Source organism: Bubalus kerabau, chromosome 3, assembly GCF_029407905.1.
Source record: "Bubalus kerabau isolate K-KA32 ecotype Philippines breed swamp buffalo chromosome 3, PCC_UOA_SB_1v2, whole genome shotgun sequence".
Classification (NCBI taxonomy): Eukaryota; Metazoa; Chordata; class Mammalia; order Artiodactyla; family Bovidae; genus Bubalus; species Bubalus kerabau.
Window position 1 is genome coordinate 25378677 of NC_073626.1, and position 27538 is coordinate 25406214.

The window sequence follows — 27538 nt, forward strand, 5'->3', positions numbered from 1 at the left end:
AAGGGGTGGGGGTGAGCCGGGGGCTGGATGCCTGGGTACTGAGCAGGAAGCTGGGTTCCTGGTCAGCCCCCCCACGGGCCCCGCCCATCCCTGTCAACTTCCTCCAGTTCTCTTTTCCCACCCAAACTGCTGGCTTGACTTCTCTTGCCCCAGGGGAGCAGAGAGACTGGGAAAAGCTCCTCCAGCTGCAGTAGTGGTGGGAGTTCAGGATGGGAAAGGATTTTTGGCTTTCCCATCTCCAGAGCCTCAGTAGCCCCCTAAACCCCAGCTGTGTTCCCGCCACCCCCCTCCTCCCCTTCACTTCTGTCAACACAGGAACTAGCTACAAAGGAAGTGGTTTCACTCTTCAGAATCCCCCCCCCCAGCCCCCCCACCCCCAACCCCAGGTGCCTTCTCTAAGAAGGACCCACTGCCTGCTTCCCAGCTTCCCTGACTTACTGGGATGGGGAGGGGCATGTTTCCAGTGGGAAGACAGATCCAAGGATGCCAGGCCCTCAAACATACATATATTCCTAGCACTGTGTTTAAATATGGGTTGAGTACTTACCATTGCCCTATAGGTGCTTACAGTCTATTCAGGGCACAAAATACGCACCAAATGTAAGCTACGAAGGGAAAGCTTTCCTCTCATCATGAAATGGAAAAGGGAGAGGACCACAACCTGACTTGGGCTTTGATCAATGCTGGTCAGACTGGCTGGCACCAAAGTGGGAAACAGGACAGACAGAGACATTTGGGACCTCTTAATGGCAACCTGTCACATTAGCTGAGTGACTTAGAGCATGAAATATGATGAAGAGATCAGGTTCTGCCGCTTAATGCCTTGCAATCTTGGGCAAATACAATCTCCGTGCCTCAGATTCTCAAAGAGTAAAAAGGAGTTTTTTTTTTTTTTTTTTTTTCCTCCCATTTATACTGTTGATATGAGGATCAAATGTAATAAAGCATTTGTCCTGTAGTGAATGCTCAATAAATGGTAGTTATTATTAGTTTTCAAAATGCTTCATGCCTGCGTGTTTCAGGTCCATCGCCATGAAAGAGGCATAACCATATTGCTGAATTGTAGTTAAAGTTTGATGCTGTCTCCATCTCCCTCTACTTGAGGCCTCAGGAATCAGATCTAAGTGGCTCTAACAAAATGCCCTTCAAAGAGGGATGAAGGGTATGCATGGTTTATTGAGTGTGGTTTCTCACTGGATTACTAGAGACTTCAGATGATTCCTTAAACTAACATAGGACCCCAAGTCTTACTCTTGCTCTTAAAACTATACTCAAAGCTTCCATCCACATGTTGAACCTAGGGCACAAAAATTCTGAAAACATGATGCAGTCAATTTCATATTTTTTCCATTCCCCAACCCTTCCAAAAGACTGTAACACTTCAAATCATCTTTATTATGGGGTGACAGATTTGGTGTTGTTAGAGATAGTGGTGGCTAGAAGGGTGGCACTTCATCCCTGCAGTAGTTTGGGGGTAGGGTGTGGTGGGAGAATGCAAGGAATCATCAGTTGGCGTAACCCTTGGCCCTGTCTTCAGTGCCTACACAGTGCTTGGCACACAGTAGGCGCTCAATAAATATGTCAGCCTTTTGCGGGTATTGGGGATTTCAGGCGATAGAGGCTCCCTTTGGGAACAATATACAGAAAAGAACATCTCACATTCTGTCAGTTTGCAGTTCTTGGTTCAAGGGTACTTCCTGTTACCCCTCATCCTTCTTTTAGAGAGGCTGGCCATCTCATCAGGGTGCTTCATCCCAGTACCCTGAACCCTCTTTCCAGGGCTGCAGTTTCCCCCACGTGGAGGACGATGTGATGTACATCATTTTGGGAGGGACACTACACTCTTGATCCTTCACTTTCGAGGCACAAGGATCTTAAAACCTAGAGGCCTTCCAGACTGCTTGTTATTTAATGAGTACCCACTTTTAGAATCCCTCCCTGAAATGCGGCCTTTTATTTTTGACCCTCGCCTCCTGCATTTAAGGGTATTACTTGGTGGGCTGGGGGACCCCAGGCAACTTGAGGGGATCCCCGCTCAGGGGACGGTGTTAGGCAAGGAGGCGGGACTGGCGTGTTGGAAGCGGGGCCGCAGGCTCCCAGGGCCACCCAGTCGCAGGGCCAGTCAACAGTTGCAGCCACGCCCCCGCTCCCGGCCGAGACCCCGGATCTTCCTCGCACCATTGCAGGGTTGGGCCGAGGCCCGCGCATGCCTGCTGAGAACCTACGGCCGCGCAGGGGCGGGCCTTCTCCTGTTCCTTTCGATAGGCTCCGGCAGTGCGAGTAGGTCCCGCCCCCGTGCGCGGCCAAGTCTACGGACAAAGTCCGGGCTTGCGGACGGGCTCCGGCTGACAGCGTCCGGCAGCGCGGCACAGCCCCGCCCCCACGCGGGGGCACGCTTCCGGACGCGGTCCGCGCGCGCTGGAAGGCTTCGACCCCGCGGCCCGGCGTGGGTTTGTGACGCGCCTCCGGTGGCCCCGCCCCTTCCAGCAGCGTCAGCAGATCCCAGTGGTTGCGCTGACGGGCTACGTCTCCGGGGGTTAACCCGGCCTGGTCCCGTAGTCCTTGGGCGGCTCCCAGCCCCAGCAGCAGCTGAGCTACCTCCATCGCCCCTTCTCGGGCCGCCAGGAACAGCGGCGTCTGCTCCTGCGCGGGAGGAAACAGCCAAGGGCGAGGTCAGGGAAGGCTACGCCCGCAGGACTGGCCCTCCTTCTTGACCGCTGCCCCGCCCCTTCAGGGTTTTCGCAGTTCACCTCTCCCGCTCCCAGTTTGTTAGGGGCCCCATCTAACCCTGCCATCCTGTGCGTCTTTATTGGCTCCCGCCTGGAGAAGGGAGCGGGCGGCCCGGGCGTTGTTCACGGCGGCGGCCCAGTGCAGCGCTGTTTTTCCTAGGGGACCACGTGAGAGGTAGTTACCGCAAGGCTGGGGGCCAGACGCCTGGGTTCCTGTTTCCCACGGGTTCTGGTCTTGGGGGAAGGGCTGTTCCGCCCGCCGGGTCCCTCCTAGGCGGAAGCGTTGCCCGGGTGACCGTCGGCCTGCAGGAAGCGTTGCCCCTGGTGACGTCACCGGCGCGCGGGAGGGACAATAGGGCATTGTTCTGGGGTCTATGGGACCGGCAGGCCGCGTCCGTCCCACGAGACCCCTCTCCGTTTTCACAGACACTCTTCCTCCATCCTAGTTCCCGGTGGTCAAGGGCAGCGTGTGTGTGTGTGTGTGTGTATATTTGAGGATGCTGAGGGCAGACTCAAGTGCTGCCTGCTGCTACTGCTTCGCAGATTTACCACCTTCACAGCAGGGTGGGAGGGAATGCCCCAGCTTCCGGTTGGTTCCTCTGCTGTCCCCCCCCCCCCCATTTTTTAGATCTTACCTCACACCCCATTTGCTCAGTTTCTCTATAGCACAACATCAACTTCTCCAGATCCATACCCCATTTGTCTCTGGCCCCCACATCTGCTTGGGCTGCAATCAGTTCTTCAACCAGGTCTTCGACAGCCAGCCTGGCGGCCAGCATCAGGGCTGTGGTCCCATCCTCTGTCCGTGCATCCACTGCAGTCTGTCTGCTGCGGAGTAAGAGCTGGAGGGGCCAGAGAGGACCAGTGACTGCTGGTATATCTGGACTGTTAGCTAAGGCCCCTCGCACTGCTAACCCACCTCCCAATCCATATTCAGTCTTCTGTTCTTGTTTCTTTGTCGGTCCCCAATAATCACCTTCCTCTTTGCCAAACCCTGGAGAAGGCTTTTGCCCAGCCTTACTTGCAAGTTTGCCCAGTGTCCTTTAGCAACCCCAGTGTGCACTGACCTGGCAAACCTCCCTAGCATCAGCAGCCACAGCCGTGTGAAGCGGGGTGCGCCCTGCCCGGTCTGGCTGGTTGGGGTTTGCTCCAGCCTCGAGGAGGCGGCGGGCAGCGGTTGGCCGGGAGAATCGAGCAGCCAGGTGCAGGGGTGTCTCCCCAGTGCCCACAGTGTGAACCTGGGGACAGGCCCCTCCCTCCAGCAGAGGTTCCCAGGGCTCAGGACTTCCCAGCCATGTCTCCTGGTAGGTCCTGGACTCCACGCCCCCACAGCAAACTGCTGACATCAGGGGTGTCACCCCATCTGTGGATGAGACATGAGAAATGGGGGACAACTGGGAAAGTGGGAGAACATGGAGGCCTAGGGAGAATCACGGCCTGAGGTGTCAAGAAGCCCAGCTTGGGATCTTGATTTTTGTGTGGCTTGTGTCAGTGACTTTCTGTTTTACTCTGGGCTTCAGTTTCCTCCTCTGTAAAAGGAAGTGTCAGGCCTTAATACTTTAACATTTTAACATTTTAGAGCAGTGATTCTCAAACTTGAGTCCTGGTTCAGACTCACCTACAGGGCTTGTTAAAACAGATTCCCTGGTGTTTTGAATTTGAGTCAGAAGCTCTGGAGTGGAACCTGAGAATTAATATTTCTAACAGTTTCCCTGGTGATGCTGCTGCTTCTGTCCTGGGACCACACTTTGTTCTGAAGCACTTACTCTGGTATTGGTTAATCCAGTTCAGATATCAAAGGACTTTGTGATTCTAAAAGGGGTCAAAGGGAGTTTTCATTTTCTTGGTCTAGGATGACTCACGTACCAGGTCCCTGGGTGTCCACGTCAGGGACATCCATCTCAGAATCCTGGGGAGGAGTCAGCATGGCTGCCTGGGGGAGCTCTTGGCAGTCACTGCTCAGAGACCAGAGCTGGCACTTGGGGGGTGAGGCCATTTCTTCAGCCTTGGGGATCAGAACAAGGGTCATTGAAGGCAGGGTGACTTGTCCCTTCAACCCCTCCATCACTTTAGGACCATTCTTGCCCCAGTGCTTTCACCTGGCCCACCTCCTCTCCTTCCTTGGGGACTGAGCACATCACAACACCATCCTCATCCATTTCTGCCTCTGCTTTCAGTGCCCTGGAAGGGGGTGGGTGGGGAGAGGACCTTCAGGGCCCCAGAGATTCCCAGCAGCCTTCCCATTTCTCTCCCCTTCCTGTCCCTTCCTGTGTCTTCAGCTTCTGCAATAGCATCTCTTGTTGCTTCTGATCACCAATATCTCCATGGGAAAGAGTCCCCTCCCTGAGCCCCAGTTCTTTCTCACTCTCACTTGAGGCCAATGCTGTCCTCGCCCAGGGGGGGTCGACGTCGGCGGGAAACTGGCTGAGTCCGGGGCCTGCGAGTGAACCCAGGGGGCAGCCAGAGGGCCCCATGCTCTCGGCGCTTGCGACGGATGAGCTGGAGGACGAGAAGAGCCCCAAGGGCCAGGAGAAGGACCCCGACCACTGGGGAGCACAGTACAGGCCAGGGAAGCTGGTTGGCGGACGGCTCTGGTGGAAGAGACACAGAAAAAGAGGCCATGCTTGGTGAGGCTGGGTACTCTGGTGAGACCTTTGAGCAAGTTCAGATGCCTCTTTTTGCCTCAGTTTCCTTAACTGTAAAATAGGAATAATAATAGTACTTGCCTTATAGGGTTTGTTGGGAGGATTAAATAATACTATAAAATGCTTAGAGCAAGGCCTGGCACATAGTAAGTGGCATATAAGTTGTTTTTCTTTCATAATACTATGAACTGTTTGATTTGCAGATGATTGGATAACTCTTGGCTTATTAGAGAGAATAGGCCAGAACTCAAGGCTTGTGGGTGGTCTGTGATAGAGGTTAGGATAAAAGACTCAGGGACATGGAGCTTGCAGAGCAAATGGGTTGTGAGGAGATATACTTAGAGAAGAAGGTTAACAAGGGTAAGTCTCCACAAACAACATTTGGGGTCTCAGTGCTTCTGTTTCATTTGACTTCGTTGAGGTTGCTGGCATGAAAGCTGGCCCGGGAACAAAATTGGGGAAATGACGGGATCACCTACTGGTGCCTGCACGAGGATGGGCAGCCAGCAGGGGTCCTGGCAGTAGGGGTTCCAGGGCCCCCACTGCGGCCATCGCAGCAAGGAAGCGGAGTAGGAGCCCAGGGTCCCAGGGGCAGCGGGATGCAGGGTGCTCGGGGCCACAGCGGGACAAGTCCACACCCATCACCACCACAAACCTGTGAGGAAGAGACCCCTGGGTTAGTCCCTGGCTTCCCTCTGCCAGTTAAAGAACTCATGTCTTTCCTCCCCCACCCTGCCCCCGCCGTCGTCCTTACCCAGTGCTCAGGGATTCTGTCTCCTTGCCTGTAGGCTCTGTTTGCGGGGCTGCTCTCTCCTGCTGAGAGGGGTCTGGGGTTCCTCCTAGCTCCTCTTCTGCTTGGGCTCCAGGATAGGGGTACACCATGTCCTTGCCTTCACTGTCCTTCCTCACCCAGAGCCCTACCCTCAGAGTCAGGGACAGCACCCGGGCCAGGGCGAGCAGCTGCTGGTCCAGGGTTGAGGGGCTCAGCACCACCAACAAGGCCAGGGAGGGCCCCCACTCTGAATTCCCATCTGCTGGCCTGCAGTCTCCCCCGTCCCAGCCGCATTCTGCCGTGTTGCAGCCCTTCTCGCAGTGTCCATTGTGGAAGTGATCGTGGCAGTACTGGTCATAGGCTGGACTGTGGGGTGAGGAGATGGCGGCTCAGGACCCTAAAGAAACTGGATTCCCTCGTCCCAGAAAGGATTCCTGATACTCTACAGACTCTAGGGCTCTGTTTTGCTTAGTGGGGGCAGTTCTGGAGTAGTGGGTTTACTCCCTGGACGGTAGCTAGTCCAGACACCCTAATGTCTACTGACCTTTGTTTCCTAACACTGTCCCCTCTCTACCCTCCCCAACTCCTGGCTCCCTAAAAGGGAGCCCTTTTCCCTCAGGGATGCTGGTTGCTAGGGGAGATTCTCCATGGCAACAGGAGTTGCCTGGCTTGAGGCCAGGGTTCCCATGACACTCAGAGGGTAGCCCAGACAGGCAGTGCCCTCTTTCTTGGTCCCCACGTTAAATATTCATGCTGCCTCATTCCCTTGGGTTGGAGTCTAGTGTTTTCTATCCCTATTTAGCAATGATTATTAGAGTGGAAGCTCCCCGGAGCGTGAGGCTATGGTCACACTGTAACTCAGACTCTTCTGTGTCCTTCCTTCTGTGTCTTCATCCTGCCTCCCACACCACCCCCTGCCCATCATCCCAAATCAGTTTCAGGCTCACGTGCAGGCTGGAGGAGTCTCACAGTCGTAGCCATCAAACAAACACTCTTCAGAGTCACACTGTGGGTGGCACTGCCCGTCCCGGAAAAGAAGCCAGCACCGGGAATGGGAGGGGCAGCCCTTCCAGGGGTCTGGGACCCCCAGGGAGCAGTCCCCCCCATCCCAGTTTCCTCCTGGGCCACTGCAGCCAGCATCACAGGCCCCATCTCCACTTCTGCCCTCGCATCCCTTGACTCCGGGCCTCTGACACCGGGGCCCTGGAGAGCTGGCAGGGCAGGAACAGCGAAAGCCTGGGCCCCCCAGCCCGGGGGTCTCTGAGCAGCTGCCATTGTGTAGGCATGGAGAAGGAGGGCCACAGCCTGAAGGAGCTGGTGGGGTCAGGCAATCCGGACCCCCATAACCATTGAGGCAGGCGCAGCGGGGTGGGAGTCCAGGCTTGGGGGAGGGCAGACACAGGCCACCATGGTGGCAGTGATGGAGACCACAGGAGGGGGCTCTGTGGCTGCAGGTAGGGCCTTCAAAACCCTGTGGAAAAATGTAATTTGTAACAATAATAAAGGGGAAAACAGTTATAAAGGGGAAAAAAGTGTAATTTGTAACAATAGTAAAGGGGAAAATGTAATTTTGGGGTTAAGTTCACCGGTGTTATCTTTTAAAGAAAATAAAGGAAGGCTATGCATAAACTAATGTTAATTTGTATTTTACTGTACCATGAACCAAGGTTTAAGATTAACCTAGGGCTTCCTTCATAGCTCAGTTGGTTAAGAATCTGCCTGCAATGCTGCAGACCCCAGTTCAATTCCTGAGTTGGGAAGATCCGCTGGAGAAGGGATAGGCTACCCACTCCAGTATTCTTGGGCTTCCCTTGTGCCTCAGCTGGTAAAGAATCCACCCGCAATGCGGGAGACCTGGGTTTGATCCCTGGGTTGGGAAGATTCCCTGGAAAAGGGAAAGGCTACCCACTCCAGTATTCTGGCCTGGAGAATTCCATGGACTGTATATGTATAGTCCATGGGGTTGCAAAGAGTCGGACACGATGGAGTGACTTTCACTTTCCCTGGGGTCCAGTGGTTAAGAATCTTCCTGCTGATGCAGGGGACACAGGTTCGATCCCTGGTCTGGGAAGATCCCACATGCCATGGGGAAACTAAGCCTGTGTGCCACAACTACCAAGACTGCTCCCTGAAGCCTGTAAGCCGCAGCTACTGAAGCCTATGTGCCTAGAGCCTGTGCTCGGCAACAAGAGAAGCCACCACACTGAGAAGCCCCTGCATCACCACTAGAGAGTGGCCCCTGCTCTTTGCAACTAGAGAAAGCCCTTGAACAGCAATGAAGACCCAGGGCAGCCATAAATAAATAAATAAATAAATAAATAAATAAAGATGAACCCAGTTTCATGCATCTGAGGTCTATAAACAAATACACACACTGAGTTAAAAGAACTTATTCACGGTCACCCAGCCAGCCTTGCGGACCTTCCCACAGGCAATGTCCATGACTTCTGAAAGTTCCATTCAAACTTTCACCTGATTCTGCCTTTCCCCATCACTGCTTCTGAGGGCCACATCCCCCTCTGGACCTGAGATGGCTTTCTCTGATAATTCCCTCTCAGGTGCTCCCCCAGGTTCCCAGCTCAGGGTTTCTTTTTTGTTAGCACTGGGGGCTTCAGAGGAAGCAGCCTGTCGTCACTCACCTGGGGACAGTGGCAGGTGAATCCTGGGGGTGGCCCTGCTGTGGCCTCACATGACCCGCCGTGGGCACAGGGCTGGCTCTGGCAGGGGTCTAGCTCCACTTCACACCACTGGCCTGCGGTGGGGTGGGATAAAACATGACACTCCTTCAGTTGCTGCCTCCTTCCCAGCTCATTCCTGGGAGTCAGCCCAGCACTAGCTGCACAGGCGCAGGGATGGTGGTGCATGTTCTCTAGGCTGGGGTCTGAGGCAAGGGAATGGGCCAGATGACTAGGCTGCCTTGTGGGTGGGGCTTGTCTGGGCTTCCATGGTCAGTTCAGCTATGGCTAGAGATGCGCACGCCCCTATCTCAGGCCTCACCTGTGTGTCCAGGCAGACACTGGCAGTAGAAGGCATTGGCCAGAGAGTGGCAGGCTGCAGTGCCTGTGGGGTGACAGGGCCGGTCCAGACACTCATCCACGTCCCCCTCGCAGCGCAGCCCTACAAAGCCTGGCGGGCAGGCACAGTGGAAGCCTCCGGGTTTGGAGGTGCAGGTCCCCTGGTTGTGACAGGGCTGGGATTGACACGCGTCCGGTTCCTCTGAGCAGTTCTGTCCACTGTAGCCGGGTGCACACTGGTAGGCAAAGAAGGTCAGACAGGGAACCAGTAAGTGAGCCCCTCCTGGCACTCTAGGGGACCCAGTGCAAGATGGTCTGCCTAGCATCCCACCTTCCAACTCAAAGCATCACTCAGCTCACCCTCCATCACAGTCACGTGTAGCCTAACCCTTTCACCTCAACTCCACATGAGACATTATTGTTCGGTAATATGGACCTTGTCCCCTTCCAAGTCCCAATCTCTATAATTCATTACCACTAGATATAATTCCATTTTTGATAAAACCTCCCTCTTCCAACCACACACCCACTGGGTTCTCTCATGCTTTATTAATTTATAAGCATTTATTAGACTTCCCTGGTAGCTCAGATGGTAAAGAATCTGCTTGCAATGCAGGAGATGGGAGTTCAATTCCAGGGTCGGGACGATCCCCTGGAGAAGGAAATGGCAACCCACTCCTGTATTCTGGCCTGGAGAATTCCATGGACAGACCATGAGATTGCAAAGAGTCAGACACGACCGAATGACTAACACTTTCGCTTTCAAGCATTTATTGAATTGCCTACTTTGTGCCCAGGCATCTTTTCAGGCTCTAGAAATACAAAGAAAATTAGAACTGCTTCCCTGCCTCCATGAAATTCTCAGTCAACCAGAGAAGAGACAGCTATCACTGATTGTGTGATTTATACACATAACCTCTAGAACTCTCCTGACCACCCTCTCTATGGGTCATCTCATTTGATTCTCACTTCGCAGAAAAGGAAACTGATTCCTTGAAAGATAAGTGCCTTGCACAAGTCACACAGCTGGTAGGTGGCAGAGCTGGGATTCAGCACAAGTCTATGACTCAGTAACTCACGACCTTAACCATTTTCTGATTGTTGCATATCCTGCTGGTGAGAAAAGGGTCATTGTGAGGTCTGTACCACGTGCTGAGTTCTTGCAGGAGGAAGGAGAGTATGCAAGAATGGAGTACCAGGAAGGTTTCAGAAAGGTGGAGAAAAAACAATTCAGAGAGTGTCAGGAATGGCCAGAGGGTTGGAAGAAGCAGACGACGGAGGTGGGAGTTTTGAAAACTTCTGGAGGAAGGAGTTTCATGAAAGAGGAAGTAGAGCTGAGTAATGGGTGCACAGGGGTTCACTACTCATCAGTACGCTGTTTTTGTGTATGTTTGAAAATGCCTGTAATAAAAAGTTAAAAAATACATCGAAAATTTAAAGAAAGAGGGTAGTTATGGAATTATGCCTTCTAGTCAAAGTCATGGTTGTGAGTACATGGATCAAGTTGATTGGAATTAAAACCCAGCTGTGCCTTCCTGTCCTGCTCAGTGACCTGAACCACCAAGGAGAGGCCCTAACCCAGTCTGGAGAGAAGTTAGGGACATTTCCCTGAGGCAGGTGCCTCCTGGGCACCAGCCAGTGGAAGAGGGGTGAGGAAAACCACCAAAGAGCCAGTCTGGGGTGTGGGGAAGCCAGTTGCAGTTTTGTGTTGCTGGAGCAGTTGAGCAGTGGGTGAAGAGAGATGAAGCCTGAAAGGGAGGCAGGGCTGGGTCACGCCGGCTTGGGACTTCACTGTGAAAGAGGTGGGCAGTCACTGAAGGGTTTTTGTGTTTTTTGGCCATGCTGCGAGACCTGTGGCATCTTAGTTCCCCAACCAGGGATCGAACCTGGGCTCCCTGCACTGGAAGCATGTCTTAACCAGTGGTGAAAGTGAAAGTGAACGTGTGCGTTGCTCAGTCATGTCTGACTCTTTGTGACCCAATGGACTATAGCCTGCCAGTCTCCTCTGTCCATGGAATTCTCCAGGCAAGAATACCGGAGTGGGTTGCCATTCCCATCTCCGGGGGATCTTCCCAACCCAGGCATCAAACCCTTGCCTCTTGCACTGCAGGCAGGTTCTTTATTGGCTGAGCCACTGCGAGGGAAGTCCCAACTGAAAGGTTTTAAGTAGGAGAGTGACAGGCCAGCTTAATGTTTTCAACAGAGCACCCTAGTGGTGGAATAGAGGGTGAACCTTTAGGAGAACAAGTGTGGAGGCAGCGATGATATTAATTGTTAAGAGGCTGATGCAGGTGTCCAGGTGGAATGCGACGAAGGCCTGGACTAAGGCAGTGGGATGAGGGTGAAGGGGCGAGGACAGAGCTGAGAAATATTTAGGAGGCAAAACAGCTTGACTTGGTGGTTGGTTGGATGTATGGGGTAAATGAAAATGCCTTCTCCCCACCCTTTCTGCCCCGTGACTGCTGTTTTCCATATCCAGCCCAACTTTGTCTCCCCTCCGCCTCCTCTAGACCTTCTCACCTGGCAGAGATAACCATTGGGTTGGGCCATGCAGGTGGCCCCATGCTGGCAGGGCCTGGACTCACAGGGGTTCACCTGGTCCTGGCATGTGCTGCCTTGGAATCCAGGGGGACAGTGGCAGAAATGGGAGGGGCCGCTGTCAATGCAGACGCCTCCGTTCTGACACAGGGAAGAGACTTCTGTGCCTGGGAAGAGAGACAGTAAAGCTAAGTGGGTTGGGAGGATGCGCAGGGGCCCCAGATACTGAGCAGAGAGGTCTATGGAAGGGCCACTAACACATCTGGGGTAGGGGGAGGCCACCTGGAGCCTGAGGAATCAGTAGGCCCCTGAAGCTGAAGAGATTAAGCATGTTCCAAACATGGATGGACCTAGAGATTGTCATACTAAGTGAGTAAGTCAGACAAAGAAAGACCAATACCATATGATGTTGCTTATATGTGAAATCTAAAAAAAAAAAAAAAAAAAAAAGATACAAATGAACTTATCTCCCAAACAGAAACAGATTTACAGATGTAGAAGATTAATTTATGATTACCAGGGTTAAGGAGGGAGAGAGGGATAAATTGGGAGATTGGGATTGACATATATACACTTTTATATATAAAATAGATAACTAATAAAGACCTACTGTGTAGCACAGAGAACTCTACCCAGTACTCCATAATGATGTATATGAGAAAATAATCTACAAAAAACTGTTTCTTTTTTAGATTCACTTTGCTGTACACCTGAAACTAATACAACATTGTAAATCAACTATACTCCAATTAAAAAAAAATTAAGTTCCTTCTCCTGCATATTTTGTCAGAATGGAGAGAAATACCTCTTCTTTGATTTAACAGAACATTATAAGCAACTGTATTCTTGGCCTTAAACAAGTCTCAAGCAAGGAGGAACTCAAGAGAAACTTCAGGTGGAGGCACTTGGCTTAACAGTCTAACTCCATCCCGTGGGTTTTGCCATTCTCTGATGTTCGCTCACTGTGATTCCCATCAACCGTCTCCACAATGGTCTCTCCCCTGAGTTCTTCTCATATCAAAACTTATTTGAGGACTTCCCTGGTGCTACAATGGATAAGAATCCTCCTGCCAATGCAAGGGACACAGGTTCCATCCCTGGTATGGGAAGATCCCACATGCCTAGGAATAGCTAGGTCCTCAGGCCATAACTGCTGAGCCCATGTACGGGAACTACAGAGGCCCGTGTGCCTGGAGTCCGTGCTTCACAACAAGAGAAGCCACCACAATGGGAAGCCCCATGCAACACAATTAGAGAGTAGCCCCTGCTCTCTGCAACTAGAGAAAGCTCGTGAGCAGCAACGAAGACCCAGCGCAACCAAAGATAAATAATTTTAAAAAAACCACTTACTTGAGCAAGGAAGGTATTTTTTTACCAGGGAATTGGCATAACATCCAAGTGAGGGGGTCATGGTGAAGTGTGTTGCGTGTGGTCAGTTAAGTGTGGTTCACTCTGAGTTATGATGGTAATAACAGTGTTGAGTTGTTCCACCCTGGACCACTGGGTTATGTCCCTGGTGCTTGTGTTAAACTGGAGTCTGATTGGCTGGGCTGCGTAGTGTTGCTTGAGTTGTGTTGAACGTGGTTCTAGGAGCTGAGTTGTGTTAGGCTGTCCTGGGTGTTGAGCTGCAGCTTCAATAACTGGTTGGTGTGTGTTGCTTCTACTTTTAGTCGGTCAGTTGGCCAACTGTTGTGTGTGGATGTCCTCAGGGGTGGGTTAGAGGAGGAGACCCTTTTGCTCTTCCTCTGCTCCCTAGCCGGTCTTGGGTTGGTACCTTGGCTCAGAGCAACCTTCTGGCAGGAGGACAGCGGCAGGTTGCAGAGAGGCCCAGTCCATCCCTGGAGGCACAGGCACTGGAAGGAGGGCCCAGTCTGGAGACAGTGGGAATTTTGTGGGCAGGGCTTCTGGGCGCATAAGTCCATCAGCGTCTGAAGGTTAGGAGGGAGTGTGAGGCGGGAAGGAGCATCAGGTTCCCAGGCCAAGAGATGGTCCTCTGCCAGCTCCTCAAAGTCCCTTCCCCCCCAAACTGTCTCCTGAATGGTCTGGGACCAGGTCACCCTCCCTGGTTTCCTTGGATATGTGCATCCCAGAAGAGTTGCTGGGATCAAAAATCCTTTCAGCGAGCCATACAGATATCGAGCTCAACTCCTAGACTCCCAAACCTCCTTTCACCTCTCCCAAGCTTCCATGCTGCCCCCTGTCAATGCCCAAGGCCCTCTAACTGGAGCTTTCCCGCACCCTCCTTTCTCTGCACACCTGGCTCCCGGCCCCCTCACCTGACAGCTGCCTCCTGTGTAGCCAGGGGGACAGAGGCAGTGGGGACCCTGAGGGCTGTCTTGGCAGGTTGCCATATTCCTACAGGGGCTGGATGAGAAAGAGAGAGGGCACAGTAGGAGGAGGGTCAGGGAAACAAGGGGTGGGAGTGTGTAACGTGTGAGGAGGCAACCGCTGGGGAGGTGGGAAAGCCGGAGGGAAGGCAGAGTGGAAGAATGCGGGGCTTGGGGCGAGAGGCAGCACAGAGCCCCAGAGGAGATGGAGCGGAAGGCTGGCCAGGGCTCCCTCCCTTCCTCCAGGGGTCTGTGTGCCCTGCTCACCTGTCTGCGCAGCTGGGACGGGTCCTTCCCTCGCAGTGTGGGCCCTGGAAGCCTGGGGTGCAGAGGCAGGAGAAGGTGCCCGGCTTGTTCACACAGGTGCCCCCATTGAGGCACGGTGCTGGAGAGAGGAGGCTGTGAGGGGTTGGGTTCCTTGCCTGTAACCTGGCCTGTGACCTCAGTCACACACAGGGTACCGCCCCCCTACCCTGCCAACTTCCCCACCCAAACGACCGCTCTCTGTGTCCAGTTAATTTTTTACCAATGTACCCTGATCCCCTTCTGCATCCTTCTGTGGCCCAGCCCCAGGACGTGGTGGGAACTCACCAGAGGCACAGTGGTCAATGCTGGTCTGGCAGCGGAGCCCCGTGTGGCTCAGAGGGCAGGTGCAGGAGTAGCCCCCGGGGCTGGGGCTGCAGGAACCACCATTGAGACAGGGCCCCGAGTGACAGGCTGTCACCTCCTCACTGCAAGTGGGCCCTGAGGGAAGTGGGTGGGGTATGGGAAAGTGAACCTTCCTTTTCTCTCTTCCCTTTCCTTCCCTTCCTCATCTCCATCCCCACTGTTCTCCCCCACCCAACCTTTTTTCTTTTCTCACCACCTCCTGCACTGTTTTCTTTGGCTGTGCCTGCAGCATGCACGTGGAATCTTAGTTCTGGGACCAGGGATCAAACCCATGCCCCCTGCAGTGGAAGCGCAGAGTCTTAACCACTGGACCACCAGGGAAGTCCCAGTTCTTCTTGGTGGTGACTGAGACCCAGAGCCCTTTGGACACATGTCTCCACTGGCCTTGCCTTTGATTTAGACGGTGGTCAGCCCAGGGTATACATGGTTTAGGGAGCGCCTCACCTGTGTAACCTGTGGGGCAGGTGCAGTTGTAGCCAAAGGGCTGGGGGTGGCAGGTCCCTCCGTGGGCACAGGGGGTGGAGACACAGCCCCCCAGATCTGTGTCACACTCTGGTCCTGTCCAACCCCCATCACACACACACGAAGATCTGGTCATAGAAAGAAAAGGGGGGTTCTCTTCTCTCTTCCCCACTGGTCAGACCCCTATGACCCTTCTCTTTCTGGTCCTAAGACTCTGGCCCCTTTCTTTGCTCTCAGCATTGCCCCCCTTTTGCCTGACAAACCCCACTAATTTTCTCCAACTAGATCTATCTATCCATTTATTCCTTCTATAACTTGTTTATTGTCTGTTTTTCTACATTAAAACAAAAGCTCCATGAGGTTAGATATGAAAACTTGGTCTCTTTTGTTTTGTGCTGTTTTCCCAGTGCCTGGAAAAGTATCCACATGTAATAGACACTCAATAAATATTTACTGAATGAATAATATGAATTGGTCCTGGGATTTAATACATTTCTTTCTGCTTTGATCCTCCTAAGTCTTGTTTACCTCTTTATTTATGAACTCTCCCTTCATTGGCTAACACTCACCAGTCAAGCCCTCCCATTGGTTGTGATCTCAGAACTTTGTCCTCTCCTTCCTATTCCCTATTGGTCATTTCCTACAGACCAGCGCCTCACTGGCTGTCTTCTCCTGCCCTAGCTGAGGAGGACCCAGAGGAGACTATAAATGGGGAGGGCCTGGAAGATGTTACCTCTGGCAGTGCCCATGGTGGCAGGTGCAGTTGTCCTCTGTGGGAACACAGCCTGGGTTTCCATCAGGGCAGAGGCAGTGGGCATTGTCCTCCTGATTCTGACATTTTTGTTTGGGCTGGCACAGGTTGGGGGCACACAGGGGAATTTCACAGAGATGGCCTACAGTGGGGAGATGGGTCAGAAAACAAAGTCTGTCTTTGTCCTTGATGAGTTTGGAGGCACTTCTTATGCATGACTTGCTCACTTCCCATTACCCTATTCTCCAGTGGCTCCCTGATACCTCAGGATACCAGCTTCTTCAGAGTAACACATGGGGTCCTGCATGACATGACCTTCCTAGAAGTGTTACATTTCTCACCTTTGCCCTGGCACTCCAAGTTCTGGATGTCCTACATTTCCTTAAGTGGGGTGTACTTTTCTCCCCTCCCCCTGCCCAGTGCCTTTGCACGTGCTGTTATCTGTGGCTAAAACACACTGCCTAGCATTCTGTCTTGACAAACTCCTGCTCAGTCTTTACGACTCTGTTCAGCCATCATTTCTCATCTCTAGTCTGGGTTGGCCAATTCTTTGTGTTCCTATAGGATCCTATGCATTCCTCAGAGCTAACAGGAGACCTTCTGGTCTTTCTTCAGTAGATTTAAAGTCACTCCAGGATAGCAACTCAACTTTGTGTCTGTGTCGGCACAGTAGGCACTTAATAAATGTTTGCTAAATAAGCAAATGAATGGCTTGCCTTTGAATCTCCTCCTCTGCTCCTGGTCTCCAGTCATATCATTCGTGTTGAGCCAGATGTGAGTCCTACAGTAACACCCTCAGCGCCTGTATGGTTGTGCAGATTTTGCACTGCACAACTTTCAGGGATTCCATTCTCTTTCTGTTCTCACATCTCGATCCTCAGACACTCATCAATGACTCCACCCCAGTTGTGCTCAAATATCCCTCCAGTTCTTTCCAACCTCTCCCCTGCTGACCTGTGAAGCCAGAGGGGCAGACGCAAAGGAAAGCTCCTGGGAGGTCAAGGCAGCTGGCTCCGGTGGGGCATGGGCCACTCAGACACTCATCCACCTCCTCCTGACAGCGTGGGCCTTCAAAGCCTATGGTACAACAGGGAAATCAGGGCCCTTCATGGAAGTCTGCCCATGTCCCCACTGTCACCTCCAGTGTTTTTGAGCCCCAGTTTACCTGGGGGACACTTGCAATGGAAGGATCCAGGCTGGTCCTGGCACTCCCCGCCATTGGCACAGGGAGAGCTTTGACATTCGTTGATGTCCTCCTCACACCAGGGGCCAGTGAAACCTGGAGGGGTGGGGAGTGAGTGGGGAGAGATGACCAAGGTCTTATTTTCTTTTTTTACTTTCTCTAGACTTATGAGGGACTTTGTTACAAATGTTTAAGATTTAAAGGGATGATTTCATGGATTCAAACAAGAAGTTAAGAGTTAACACTTGTATTTAGCCTTTTCTTTGTTGTTTAGTTGCTTAGTCCAGTCTGACTTTTTTGTGACCCCATGGATTGAGCCTGCCAGGCTACTCTGTCCATAGGAGTTTTGGGCAAGATTATTGGAGTGGATAGCCATTCCCTCATCCAGGGGATCTTCCCAATCCAGGGATGGGAACCTGTGTCTCCGCATTGCAGGCGAACTCTTTACCACTGAGCCACTGGGGAAACCTAGCTTTCTCCTTACAAATATAGAAATAACATGGTTACAAATTGCAAGGAGAGAATCTTGTTTCAAAGGGTCTGGGTTTTGAGGTTTTGTATAAATGTGTCATTATATGACAAAGGCACCAATGTGGGGGCTTCTCTAATAGTAATTTGAATTTCAGGACATAACGGAGTGTAACTTGATAACTTTAGCCTTCATATAAGGCATAACTGGATATGTGTACTAATGCTGAAAATACATTTTTATCAAAAGAATAAATACAAGTCCTGGCCTTTCCCCTTGCTAGGAAAAGTGAACCTGAGGAACTTCCAGAAAAGACATCTGGGGCAGGTGGAGATGACAGGAGGGTGATGCATAAAAGTGAAACTCAGCCACTGTCAGCCATGTGACTTTGGGCAAGCTACCCAACCTCTCTAGGCTCCCCTTTCTTCCTCTGTGGGATGCCCTGTGGATTAGCTGGTAAAGAATCTGCCTGCAATGTGGGAGATCTGGGTTCGATCCCTGGGTTGGGAAGATCACCTGGAGAAGGGAAAGGCTACCCACTCCAGTATTCTGGCCTGGAGAATTCCACAGACTATATAGTCCATGGGGTCACAAAGGGTCAGACTGACTGAGCAACTTTCACTTTCACTTTTCTTCCCCTGTAAAAGGAGAATAATTATATAACCTACATCATGGTACTGCTGAAAGGATTAAATGAGATAATGCCTGAAAGTACATAACCAAGTGCCTGGCTTGGAGTAAATATTCAATAAACATCAGTTATTACAGCTGGGAACAGAGGGATGTCCCGTGAAACTGGAGAATGAAGGTCTGGGATGCCTTTCCCTGCATCCATGGCTATCAGCACCAAGACCAATGGGGACCCTGAGCAGGCAGGGGGAGGGTATGGAGGGCTCTGAAGGAGGGCTGGAGGGGAGGATTATTTGGGTGACTTGGCAGAAAAGAGATGAGGGTGGGTGAGTGAGCAGGGGAAGATTTGCAGGATGTAAGAGGAAAGTTATGACCAACCTCTATAGCATATTCAAAAGCAGAGACATTACTTTGTCAACAAAGGTCCATCTAGTCAAGGCTATTGTTTTTCCAGTGGTCATGTATGAATGTGAGAGTTGGACTATAAAGAAAGCTGAGCACCAAAGAATTGATGCTTTTGAACTGTGGTGTTGGAGAAGAATTGAGAGGCCCTTGGACTGCAAGGAGATCCAACCAGTCCATCCTAAAGGAGATCAGTCCTGGGTGTTCATCGGTAGGACTGATTTTGAAGCTGAAACTCTAATACTTTGGCCACCTGATGTGAAGAGCTGACTCATTGGAAAAGACCCTGATGCTGGGAAAGATTGAGGGCAGGAGGAGAAGGGGACGACAGAGGATGAGATGATTGGATGGCATCACTGACTCAATGGACATTGGTTTGGGTGGACTCCGGGAGTTGGTGATTGACAGGGAGGCCTTGTGTGCTGTGGTTCATGGAGTCACAAAGAGTCGGACACGACTGAGTGACTGAATTGAACTGAAGAGAAGACAGTTTGGAGAGCAGGGGAGTTGGAGAGATGGGGCACTCCTTGGCCAGGCCTGACAGATCTTCGAGAGGCCACCAGCGACTGCCAGGACTGAACCGTGGAGCAGAATCTGCACTTACCCGGCTGGCAGATGCACTGGAAGCCGTTGAGCAGGTCGTGGCAGTCAGCCTGGTTCAAGCAGGGGGCCGAGGCGCACTCGTCTATCTCCACCTCACAGAGCTTCCCTTCTAAGCCTGAGGACATGCAGGTGGGGTCAGCTTTGCTTCGGCTGCCTCCCCCTTTCTGCCCCAAAGGCCGGATTCCAGAACCAGCACTGTCTGTGACCTGACCCACCAGACAGCCCCTCCTAGGGGGCCACTGCCTGTGGGTTGGAGAGATGAACTGAGGCCCTGCTGCTCTGCTGGACAGTGGCTCTGTCGCCTTCAAGTGTGAAAGCTCAGGGAGCAGGGCACTTGCTGAGACCTGGGAGGGCTCCAGGGAAGTGTCTTCTGAGGCCATTCCTCAGTGCACAGAAGGCAGGGCTCACCCGGGAGGGCTGAACAGTCTGGAGGTTTTTTAGGTACCAGTGTGACAAATGGGCATCTGCTTGGAGGTGATCCACTCCTTCCATGCTACCTGGGCAGGCCTCCATGCCAGGGAGACCAGGGATCCCCAAGGTGGGGATTTGAAGGGTGTTTGGGAACCTGTGTCATTCCCATACTTGTCCTGTTTCTCCGGGCTCTTCCTGGTCTCCGCTGTCTCACCCTGAACTGATGCGGATCACTCTCTGGACCTTGGCTGCCTCCCTCTTTTTGCCTGGGGAGCCTGTCTCTAAAGTTCCTTAGTATCTACAACCTTGTCCCTTGCTTGGATTACTGGATAGTGTTCTCAGCATTTTTCCTTGGACACATCTCAGCTTAGGAAGGCTGTGTGGTGTAGTGGGTGAAACTATCAAAGCTCTGGGTTTGAATCCTGACTCTACCACTTACTAGCTGGGCAACCTCGAACAAGTCACTTAACCCCTGTGTGCTTCAGTTTCTTCATTTATAAATGGGCATAGTAACAATGCTGACCTCAGAGGGATACTGTAAAGATTAGATAATGCCCCCAAGATGCTCAGGCAGAAGTAAGCTATTGTTTTTCTAGTTTCATTCAGCTCCCTGCTATTGACTCCATCACTGTCTCCCTGGGAGATGTTTCTCCCCTTAACTCTAACTTATAGGTAGATGCTGCTTTGCAGTATTCCTTTCCCACTGAGCCAGATTCAAGCACACAGACCCTTTGGAATTTAAAAGTTTACCCTTGATCTCTACAGGGGCGAGTTTCCCTCAGTAGGTGGAACATTCTGGGTTGACATAAGCAGAGGCTGCAGCATGAAAAGTTTAACTGCTGCTTTTCTCTCCCTTGATGGGCCTCTGCATACAGTGGATCAGGTTGTGCATGCTACGGTGACCCTGAAATGAACACAGAGTTGAGCAGTGTGCAAGCTCACTACCATCTGTGGAAGCTCTTTTCCTGGCATGGGGGGTGGGCACTGATTTCTTAAAGTTTTCATCTGGGGGGTGAGGAGACGAGGAGAAGACTTCTTTGCTATCTGACCCCAACTGGCCTCAGGCTAACCATGCTCTGGAGGGGTCACGTCCCGTGACTTCAGCACTAGTTCCCTGGCTCCTCCACCCAAGGCCCCATTCAGCTGGTACCTGGTGGGCAGAGGCACTGGAAGGTGGCGAGCAGGTCCAGGCAGGTGCCGCCCCGGTGGCAGGGCTGCGACAGGCACTCGTTGTGATCGGCCTCGCAGCGGGAGCCCGTGTAGCCAGGCGGACAGAGGCACTCAAAGGAGCCGGGCGTGTTGAGGCAGGAGCCGCCGTGTTCACAGGGACTAGGGCCTTGCTGAGCTGGGAGGAGAGAAGACCTGGGAGTCCACCGGGCTCAGGGTAGAAGGGCAAGAAGGCCTGAGTGGCAGGGAAGGTGTGGAGGGGCCTGTCTGTGGCAAATGAGATCAGAGTGGGGAAAGGGGTTGTGACCTTAAAGTGGAGGAGTGGGACTTCCCTGGTGGTCCGGTGCTTAAGACTTCACCTCCAATGCAGGGGGTGTGGGTTCACTCCCTGGTCAGGGAGCTAAGATTCCACACGCCCGATGCCAAAAAACCAAAACATAAAGCACAAGCAATATTGTAACAAATTCAATAAAGAATTAAAAAAAATGGTCCACATTAAAACAAAATCTGAAAAAAAAACTGGAGAGATGACTAAATGCAGTCTGGAGGGCTGAGTATTGGTGAGAAGACTGGGTAAGAAAGAGATGCCAAATAAGGACAAATTCAGGAAAAAAGAGATGTTCATTTCTTTATTTGGCCGCTGTGCAGCCTGTGGGATTTTAGTTCCCCGACGAGGGATTATATCCGGGCCCTCGGCAGTGAAATAGCAGCATCCTAATCATCGGACCACCAGAGAATTCCTGAGATGATTTTTAATTTGAAAAACAGTTTGCCTGTTTCCCTCTTCAGCAGAGGCTGTGTGGGGGCTTAGAGAGGGTCTGATGAGGGGGGTGCCTCACCCATCTGACACTCGTCCAGGTCCTGGTGGCAGGTGGGCCCTGTATAGCCCGGCTGACACACGCAGAGTGTGGAGCCGCTCAGGGGGTTGGTGCTGCACTGGGCTTCCTCGTGGCATGGCTGACTCAGACACATGTCCTCCATGTGGCACAGGAGGCCTGGAGGGCGGGGTGGACAAGGTGCTCAGAGGCTGCCTGAAGCTCCCAGGTGCTCTCCTGGTGCTTCAGTCACCTAGCATCTCCACCTCCCGCCTCCCGGAACCTCTGCGTCACACCTGTGCGCCCAGGCGGGCAGAGGCAGGAGAAGGAGCCCACGCGGTCAATGCAGGTGGATCCGGGGGCACAGGTGGCGGCCACACAGTCATCCAGGTTCTCCTCGCAGCCGGCGCCTCCCCAGCCACTCACACACACACAGTGGAAGTCTCCAGCTGAGTTCTGGCAGGTACCCCCATTTCTGCAGCGAGGGGGACCCTGAACCTCACATTCGTCCACATCTTCAGAGCAATCCCAGCCTGTAGGGCAGTGAGAAGGGGACAGGCGCTGCAGCTGGGGGCCCTGTGAGGACTAGAGAATGGGGGCTGACCATCTGGGCCACTGGTGCCATCAACCTGGCTTAAAGGACTCACCTGTCCAGGCCTCTGGGCAGAGGCAGGTGTAGGTGGCCAGCCCATCCTGGCAGATGCCCCCGTTCTGACACTGGTGCCCAGCACAGTCATCTGGATTCACCTCACAGCTTGGGCCTGTGAAGCCTGACAGGGTCGTGCGATGAGCTGAGAGAAGGGACCCATGGGACACCACCTCCATGCCCAGAGAGGGGCCTCAGGAAGACCCCTGTGAGGACGCACCTGGGGGACACAGGCACAGGTGGAAGGTGGAGTCTCTCCCTGGAACCAGTTGACAGGTGCCGCCATTGAGACAGCCCCGGGGGGTGCAGGGTCCCGGCCGGAGTCCACAGCGTGGACCCTCCCGCCCAGCGGGGCAGAGACACTGGAAGGATCCCAGGGTGTTATGGCAGGTGGTGCCCTTGGGGCAGGGTCCCGGGTCCAGGTAACACTCGTTGATGTCGTGTTCGCAGGCATGGCCCTCGAAGCCGGGTGGGCAGCGGCACTGGATCTGGGGGTATGTGGCCAGACACACCCCTCCATTGACACAGGGGTTGGCTGAGCAGAAATCTCGAAGCTGGCAGTGCTCACCTGAGGTAGAGGATGGATGGTGAGGGGGCCGTTTCCAACAGTGCACACATTCCAGCTCCTCCAGAATGACCCGCTCTCACTCTGGGTTATCTCTGTGTCTGATCTCCGTATTTCCGTCCCTTCTTCCCATCCTCTCCCTGTCCTGGTCCATCATCCTCAGTTTTATCATTTTTTGGGGAGGGTTCTCTCTGGAGTGACCACATTTTTTTCCAACCGAAAACTGAACATGTGGCTATTGGTGGGAGTATTGCGAATCAACCCTGCTTGGGAAAATCTGGGACTTGGTGTCTGTCCCTTTAGTGGTGACCTGGGTGGAGAAGATCCCCTGGAGAAGGAAATGGCAACTCGCTCCGGTATTCTTGCCCGGGAAATCCCATGGACAGAGGAGCCTGGTGGGCTACAGTCCATGGGATCGCAAAGAGTTGGACATGAATGAGTAGTCGTGGACATGAATGAGAGTCAGACATGAATGAGCATGTGGTAGGGAAGTAGAAAGCATGGATCCTCTGAAGGCAGGAGACATAGCCCCTGGCTTTGCCCCAGCCAGCCGTGTGCCCTTGGGCAGTCATCTCGCCTCTCTCATCCTGATTCCCTGATCTTTGGGTGGTTGTAGTGTATCACGGTAAAGAGATTCCACAGCTGTGCGCACTAGTGGGAATGGTGGCAGTGGCTGCTGGTACTGAACTAAGTAAGCACTTTCTGAGCATCACCCCCTTTCCTATCCACAACAGCCTTATGAAGTGTGGACACTGGCTGACAACTGAGGATCCAGACAGCTTAAATATCGTATGCAAGGTCATGTCTAGTCAGTGGCGGAAATGGCGATGGGCCCGAGGAGGGGGCTGCCTAGAGCCCCTCCTCTGAAGCACAAGGCCTGGCAAGTCGCCACTGCCCATCCTTCTTCTTGTCATATATGCTGGTCTCTCACACCCAGTTGCAGGCCCAGTTTCCTCAGAATCTCCTGGTTAGTTTAAGAATTTCCATTCCCTGGGTCTGCTCCAGACCCACTAGAGCAGGCTTTCTGGGATGGGGGCACTAGCATTTTTAAGGCCTTCCAGGGTTGCAAAGAAGTTGGACACGATTGAGCACACACAGTCCATCCATCCATCCATCCATCCACCAATCAGTCAAAGGTGACTGCTGTGCCTGCTCAGGTCTGAGAAGCCTTGCCTCGAGTCCACCCCTCCTGGAGGCATCTGCATCCAAGCACTTCTGGTCACGTGAACTTTGCTTCCTGGTCCAGTCCTCTCCATCCTGCTCAGGTGCCATGGAGCCTTTCTTTCCAGGTCCTCGCAGCTCTGTCCTGGCACCCCTGACAGGGTAGCACACCTGCCCACCATACGTCCTGCTCTTGTGCCCCAGGACTGCACCCCTCCTTCTGGGATGGGCACCCATTCCTCTCTCTGGGTCAGATCCTCCCATCTCCATCACACCTCCCACCACTGCAGTCTTCCCTGATGATAGTGTGGGCTCCCACCACTCAGAAAAGGAGCCACTCAGGTGCTCAGAATGCAGAGTCTTAGAAAGATGGTACTAACAATCCTATATGCAGGGCAGCAAAGGAGACACAGACGTAAAGAACAGACTTCTGGAGTCAGCGGGAGAAGATGAGGGTGGGATGATTTAAGAGAATAGCACTGAAGCATGTACATTACCATATGAAGCATAGATGACCAGCGCAAGTTCAATGCATGAACCAGGGCACCCAAAGCCCGTACTCTGGGACAACCCAGAGGGATGGGGTGGGGAGGGAGATTGGGGGAGGGTTCAGGCTAGGGGGGCCACATGTATACCTGTGGCTGATTCATATTGATGTATGGCAAAAACCATCATGATATTATAAAGTAATTATTCTCCAATTAAAATAAATTAATTAATTAAAAAAAAAAGAATGCAGAGTCCTGGAGGTCCCCTGATGTGCTAGGCATTAACCCTCTAGCTACTGGGTCAGGAGAGGTTGAGGGGGTGGGGAAAGTGGTCACGGTGCTGTGCTAAGGGGGCTATGGCAGTAGTTCTTTACCAGCTGGCTTGGAAATAGCTCAATGTTTTAGCAGTCATTACAATTCTGCTAGTGAATGTCAGTTTCGGGTAAATGGATCACCAAGAATTGGCTGGTTGATTCTCGCGGCCTCCGTCCTCCAAGGGCTCACAGTCTCTTGGGCTTCAGTTCCATCTCTCCTACCCCGCAGCCCAGCCACGGCCCCCTCCTGTCCCTTCCTCCCTCTCCCATCAGCGCTCACCCGTCCATCCTGGCATGCAGGAGCATCGTGGGTGGCCCGAGTCCTGGAGGTGGCAGCGGCCCATTTTGGAACAGAAGGAGGAACAGGGGTCCCTGATCTGAGCCTGGCACCTATCACCAGTGAAGCCAGAGGGGCAGGTGCAGAAGAAGCTGGGGGCCATGGGAGAGGGGGTGCCAGGGGAGCCGGGAAGGGTGGGAAGAAAGGCGTGGCAGCTGCCTCCGTTCTGGCAGGGCTGGGCATCCTGGCAGGGGTCAGGAAACTGGCATGTCTCACCCAGGAAGCCAGGGGCACACCTGGGAGGGGTGGAGAGAGGAAAGTTCACATTCTGACCCTCTGCTCCCACCTGCCTCCCTCCTTTGCCTTTATTTGTTTCTCTTCATCTTCTTTGCCTCCTTCCTTTCTCCTTTCTTCCCATTCTCCGCATCCCCTCCCTTGTTCCCCTTCCCCGTCTCCCACTCCCATGAGGTGCACTCACTGGCAGGTCCCTTGCCCCTGGGATAGGCTCAGGCAGGTGCCTCCGTTGGCACAGGGTTCTGGGAAACTCCCGCACTGCAGCCCTAGGGATGGAGATGAGGGTGAGATGGGAGCAGGGAGCATCGGGCTCCACTTGCCCTCCTTTGGATGCTCGGGAGGGACCTGCCTGCAGCAGCCCTAGAAGGTGCTCCACACCACCATCGCCTTTACACCCCTGTTCTAGTCCCCACGTGGCACTCACACCCCAGCCCCCTAGATCCCAGGTCTCTCAATTACTAATCCCCACCCTTCCTTTCCTGTTTATTCTCTGGCCTCCCAAGTCCAGCTTCAGGCCCCATCCCTCGGAAGCAAGACAACAGGGATCAGGAGGGGGGCTGAGGGGACTCCTGGGAGGTGAATGGCTGAAACACTAAAGGGATTTCCTCCCGGAAGGGCCCAGCATTGAGCCACCAGGGGTGGGGACAGCTGGACCGGGAAAGGGACTTGGTGAGCCTTTGACTTTCCCATGTCTCCATCTCCTGTTCCCTCTCATCTCTTCCCCCAGCAGGTGGTCACCTTGTTTCCTCTCTTATTTCTAAACATGATTGCAAGAACGTGCTGTCCCCTAGTTCCAGGGCCTACTTGGTTCTGCCCCGGGGGTGGGCACCCTCTCACCCATCCCCCTGCGGTCACCACCCCTGGCACGAGGCCCACAGCCTTGGTCTGTGTAGCTGCAGGAGCAGAGTTGGGTCTCCCTGCCGACTGTCCCATTTTGGGGGCAAGAATCTTCTCCATCCAGTGTTGCCTCAAAGCAAGGACCTTGGCCCTCTGTCCCCCACCCACTGGACTTCCTCCTAAGGAAGGTGGGTCGCCTGGCCTCTTGCCCCCCCCGTGACTCACCTCTGGTCCTGAAGACTGGCTGACACAGCAGCAGCAGCAGTGGCAGCAGCAGTGAAGGGGGCTGCATTCCAGAGCCCCTGCCCACGCCCAGATCCCCCCGCCCCCTCCAGCGGGACCCTCAGAGCCCCTCGCTGAAGCAACAACCACCTCCTCTGCTCCCACGGCCCCTTCTTCCTCCTCCTCGGCCTGCTGCGAACCTCACGTCTGAGCTGTTTCCTGAATCACACAATGTCCTGGACACCCTAGTGATGGGGCGGGGGGAGTGGAGGAACATTGAGGGGGATGAGGGAGGGGCTTTCTTTCCCTGACCACCCCTGGGGAGGTGGTGAGGAAGAAGGACAGTGTGGCCGGAGGGCAAGTGAGAGAAGGGGGAACTGGGTGAGCGGGGGCCCCTGAAGCAGCCATAGCCCTTCTGTTGTTAGTGTGGACTCTTCCTTTTCTATCGTTGGGAACTTCACAGTGACTGCCCTGTGCCCTGGGGGAAGGTCAGGACCTGGAAGCAGAGGTGTGGGGTGATAAGCAATCTTCTTTCCCCTTCTGAGGAGAGGGTATTGTTTCATGTGGTCAGTACAGATGCTTCTCGGAGAATCCACACCTCTCCATAAACTGAAACCACTAATTCTTGGCAGACAGAACCCACAGGACCTTGGTCCCTGCTGGGAACTTCGTTTTCTCATTCTGTGGAATGGGCAAGATGCTAGGCGGGTTTGGGGGGAAACCTTGGGCTTCTTTTGGAGGAGAACGTGTAAGATCTTCATCGATGATCAATGAACATTGGCTCTACTAAATTTTGCAGTCTGGATTAGCCATAGTAAACACTGCATTTGGTTGAATTCTCCTACCTCCATGTCACACTCCCTCCACCCAGATGTCCCTGGGATGCAAGGAATGCCGGTCATTGAATTAAAAGTTGGAATAAATAAAATCACAAAGGAGAATTCAGGGCCCTGACTCAACCAGCCTTCTTGAGTCAACCCAGGATGGCTTTGGGTTCAGCCACACACCAAGTTCCTCTAGTAGCTCAGGGAACTGAGAGTCCAGGGTGGCCAGAGGTATCATCCATAGCTGTGCACAGCTCCAGTGTTAAGGCCCCACGGCCCAGACTGGCACACCCTGAATACCTTTCTTTGCCAATGAGTATACT

General features: G+C 53.2%; 1 protein-coding gene and 1 long non-coding RNA gene across 3 annotated transcripts; one reads left to right on the forward strand and one right to left on the reverse strand.

Moving 5' to 3' along the window:
• Nucleotides 1-417: 417 nt before the first annotated feature.
• Nucleotides 418-26579, reverse strand: NOTCH4 (notch receptor 4). Of its 2 annotated transcripts, none has more exons than XM_055571190.1 (30): nt 26395-26579; nt 25517-25598; nt 25042-25334; nt 22454-22801; nt 22235-22357; nt 21884-22120; nt 21612-21767; nt 20756-20950; nt 19196-19309; nt 17073-17186; nt 16862-16984; nt 15890-16049; nt 15139-15284; nt 14617-14769; nt 14293-14410; nt 13975-14062; nt 13473-13626; nt 11681-11865; nt 9144-9396; nt 8786-8898; nt 7094-7617; nt 6129-6512; nt 5854-6029; nt 5101-5320; nt 4838-4910; nt 4596-4734; nt 3797-4092; nt 3424-3571; nt 2788-2885; nt 418-2643 (listed from the first exon to the last, which is right to left on the reverse strand). In XM_055571190.1, the coding sequence occupies exons 1-30, from the start codon at nt 26459-26461 to the stop codon at nt 1954-1956; spliced, it is 5970 nt and encodes a 1989-aa protein (XP_055427165.1). In that variant the 5' UTR covers nt 26462-26579; the 3' UTR covers nt 418-1953. The 2 variants fall into 2 exon arrangements, with proteins under 2 accessions (XP_055427165.1, XP_055427164.1); XM_055571189.1 differs by having other exon boundaries at nt 4829-4910.
• On the forward strand, nt 2638-3595 carry LOC129645783 (uncharacterized). Its single transcript, XR_008711490.1, has 2 exons — nt 2638-2904; nt 3385-3595. It is a non-coding gene; the product is annotated as an uncharacterized LOC129645783 (long non-coding RNA).
• Nucleotides 26580-27538: the final 959 nt, after the last annotated feature.

What these genes read in the sequence shown, in the direction of transcription:
- NOTCH4 (XM_055571189.1), bottom strand. Translation starts at nt 26,461, where the DNA reads ATGCAGCCCCCTTCACTGCTGCTGCCACTGCTGCTGCTGCTGTGTCAG. An exon ending in CAGGGGCAAGGGACCTGCCA is followed by an intron (nt 25,335 to 25,516) that starts GTGAGTGCACCT and finishes CACCCCTCCCAG; the next exon opens with GTGTGCCCCTGGCTTCCTGG. An exon ending in GAGGACAGCATTGGCCTCAA is followed by an intron (nt 4,911 to 5,100) that starts GTGAGAGTGAGA and finishes ACCCCCTTCCAG; the next exon opens with GGCACTGAAAGCAGAGGCAG.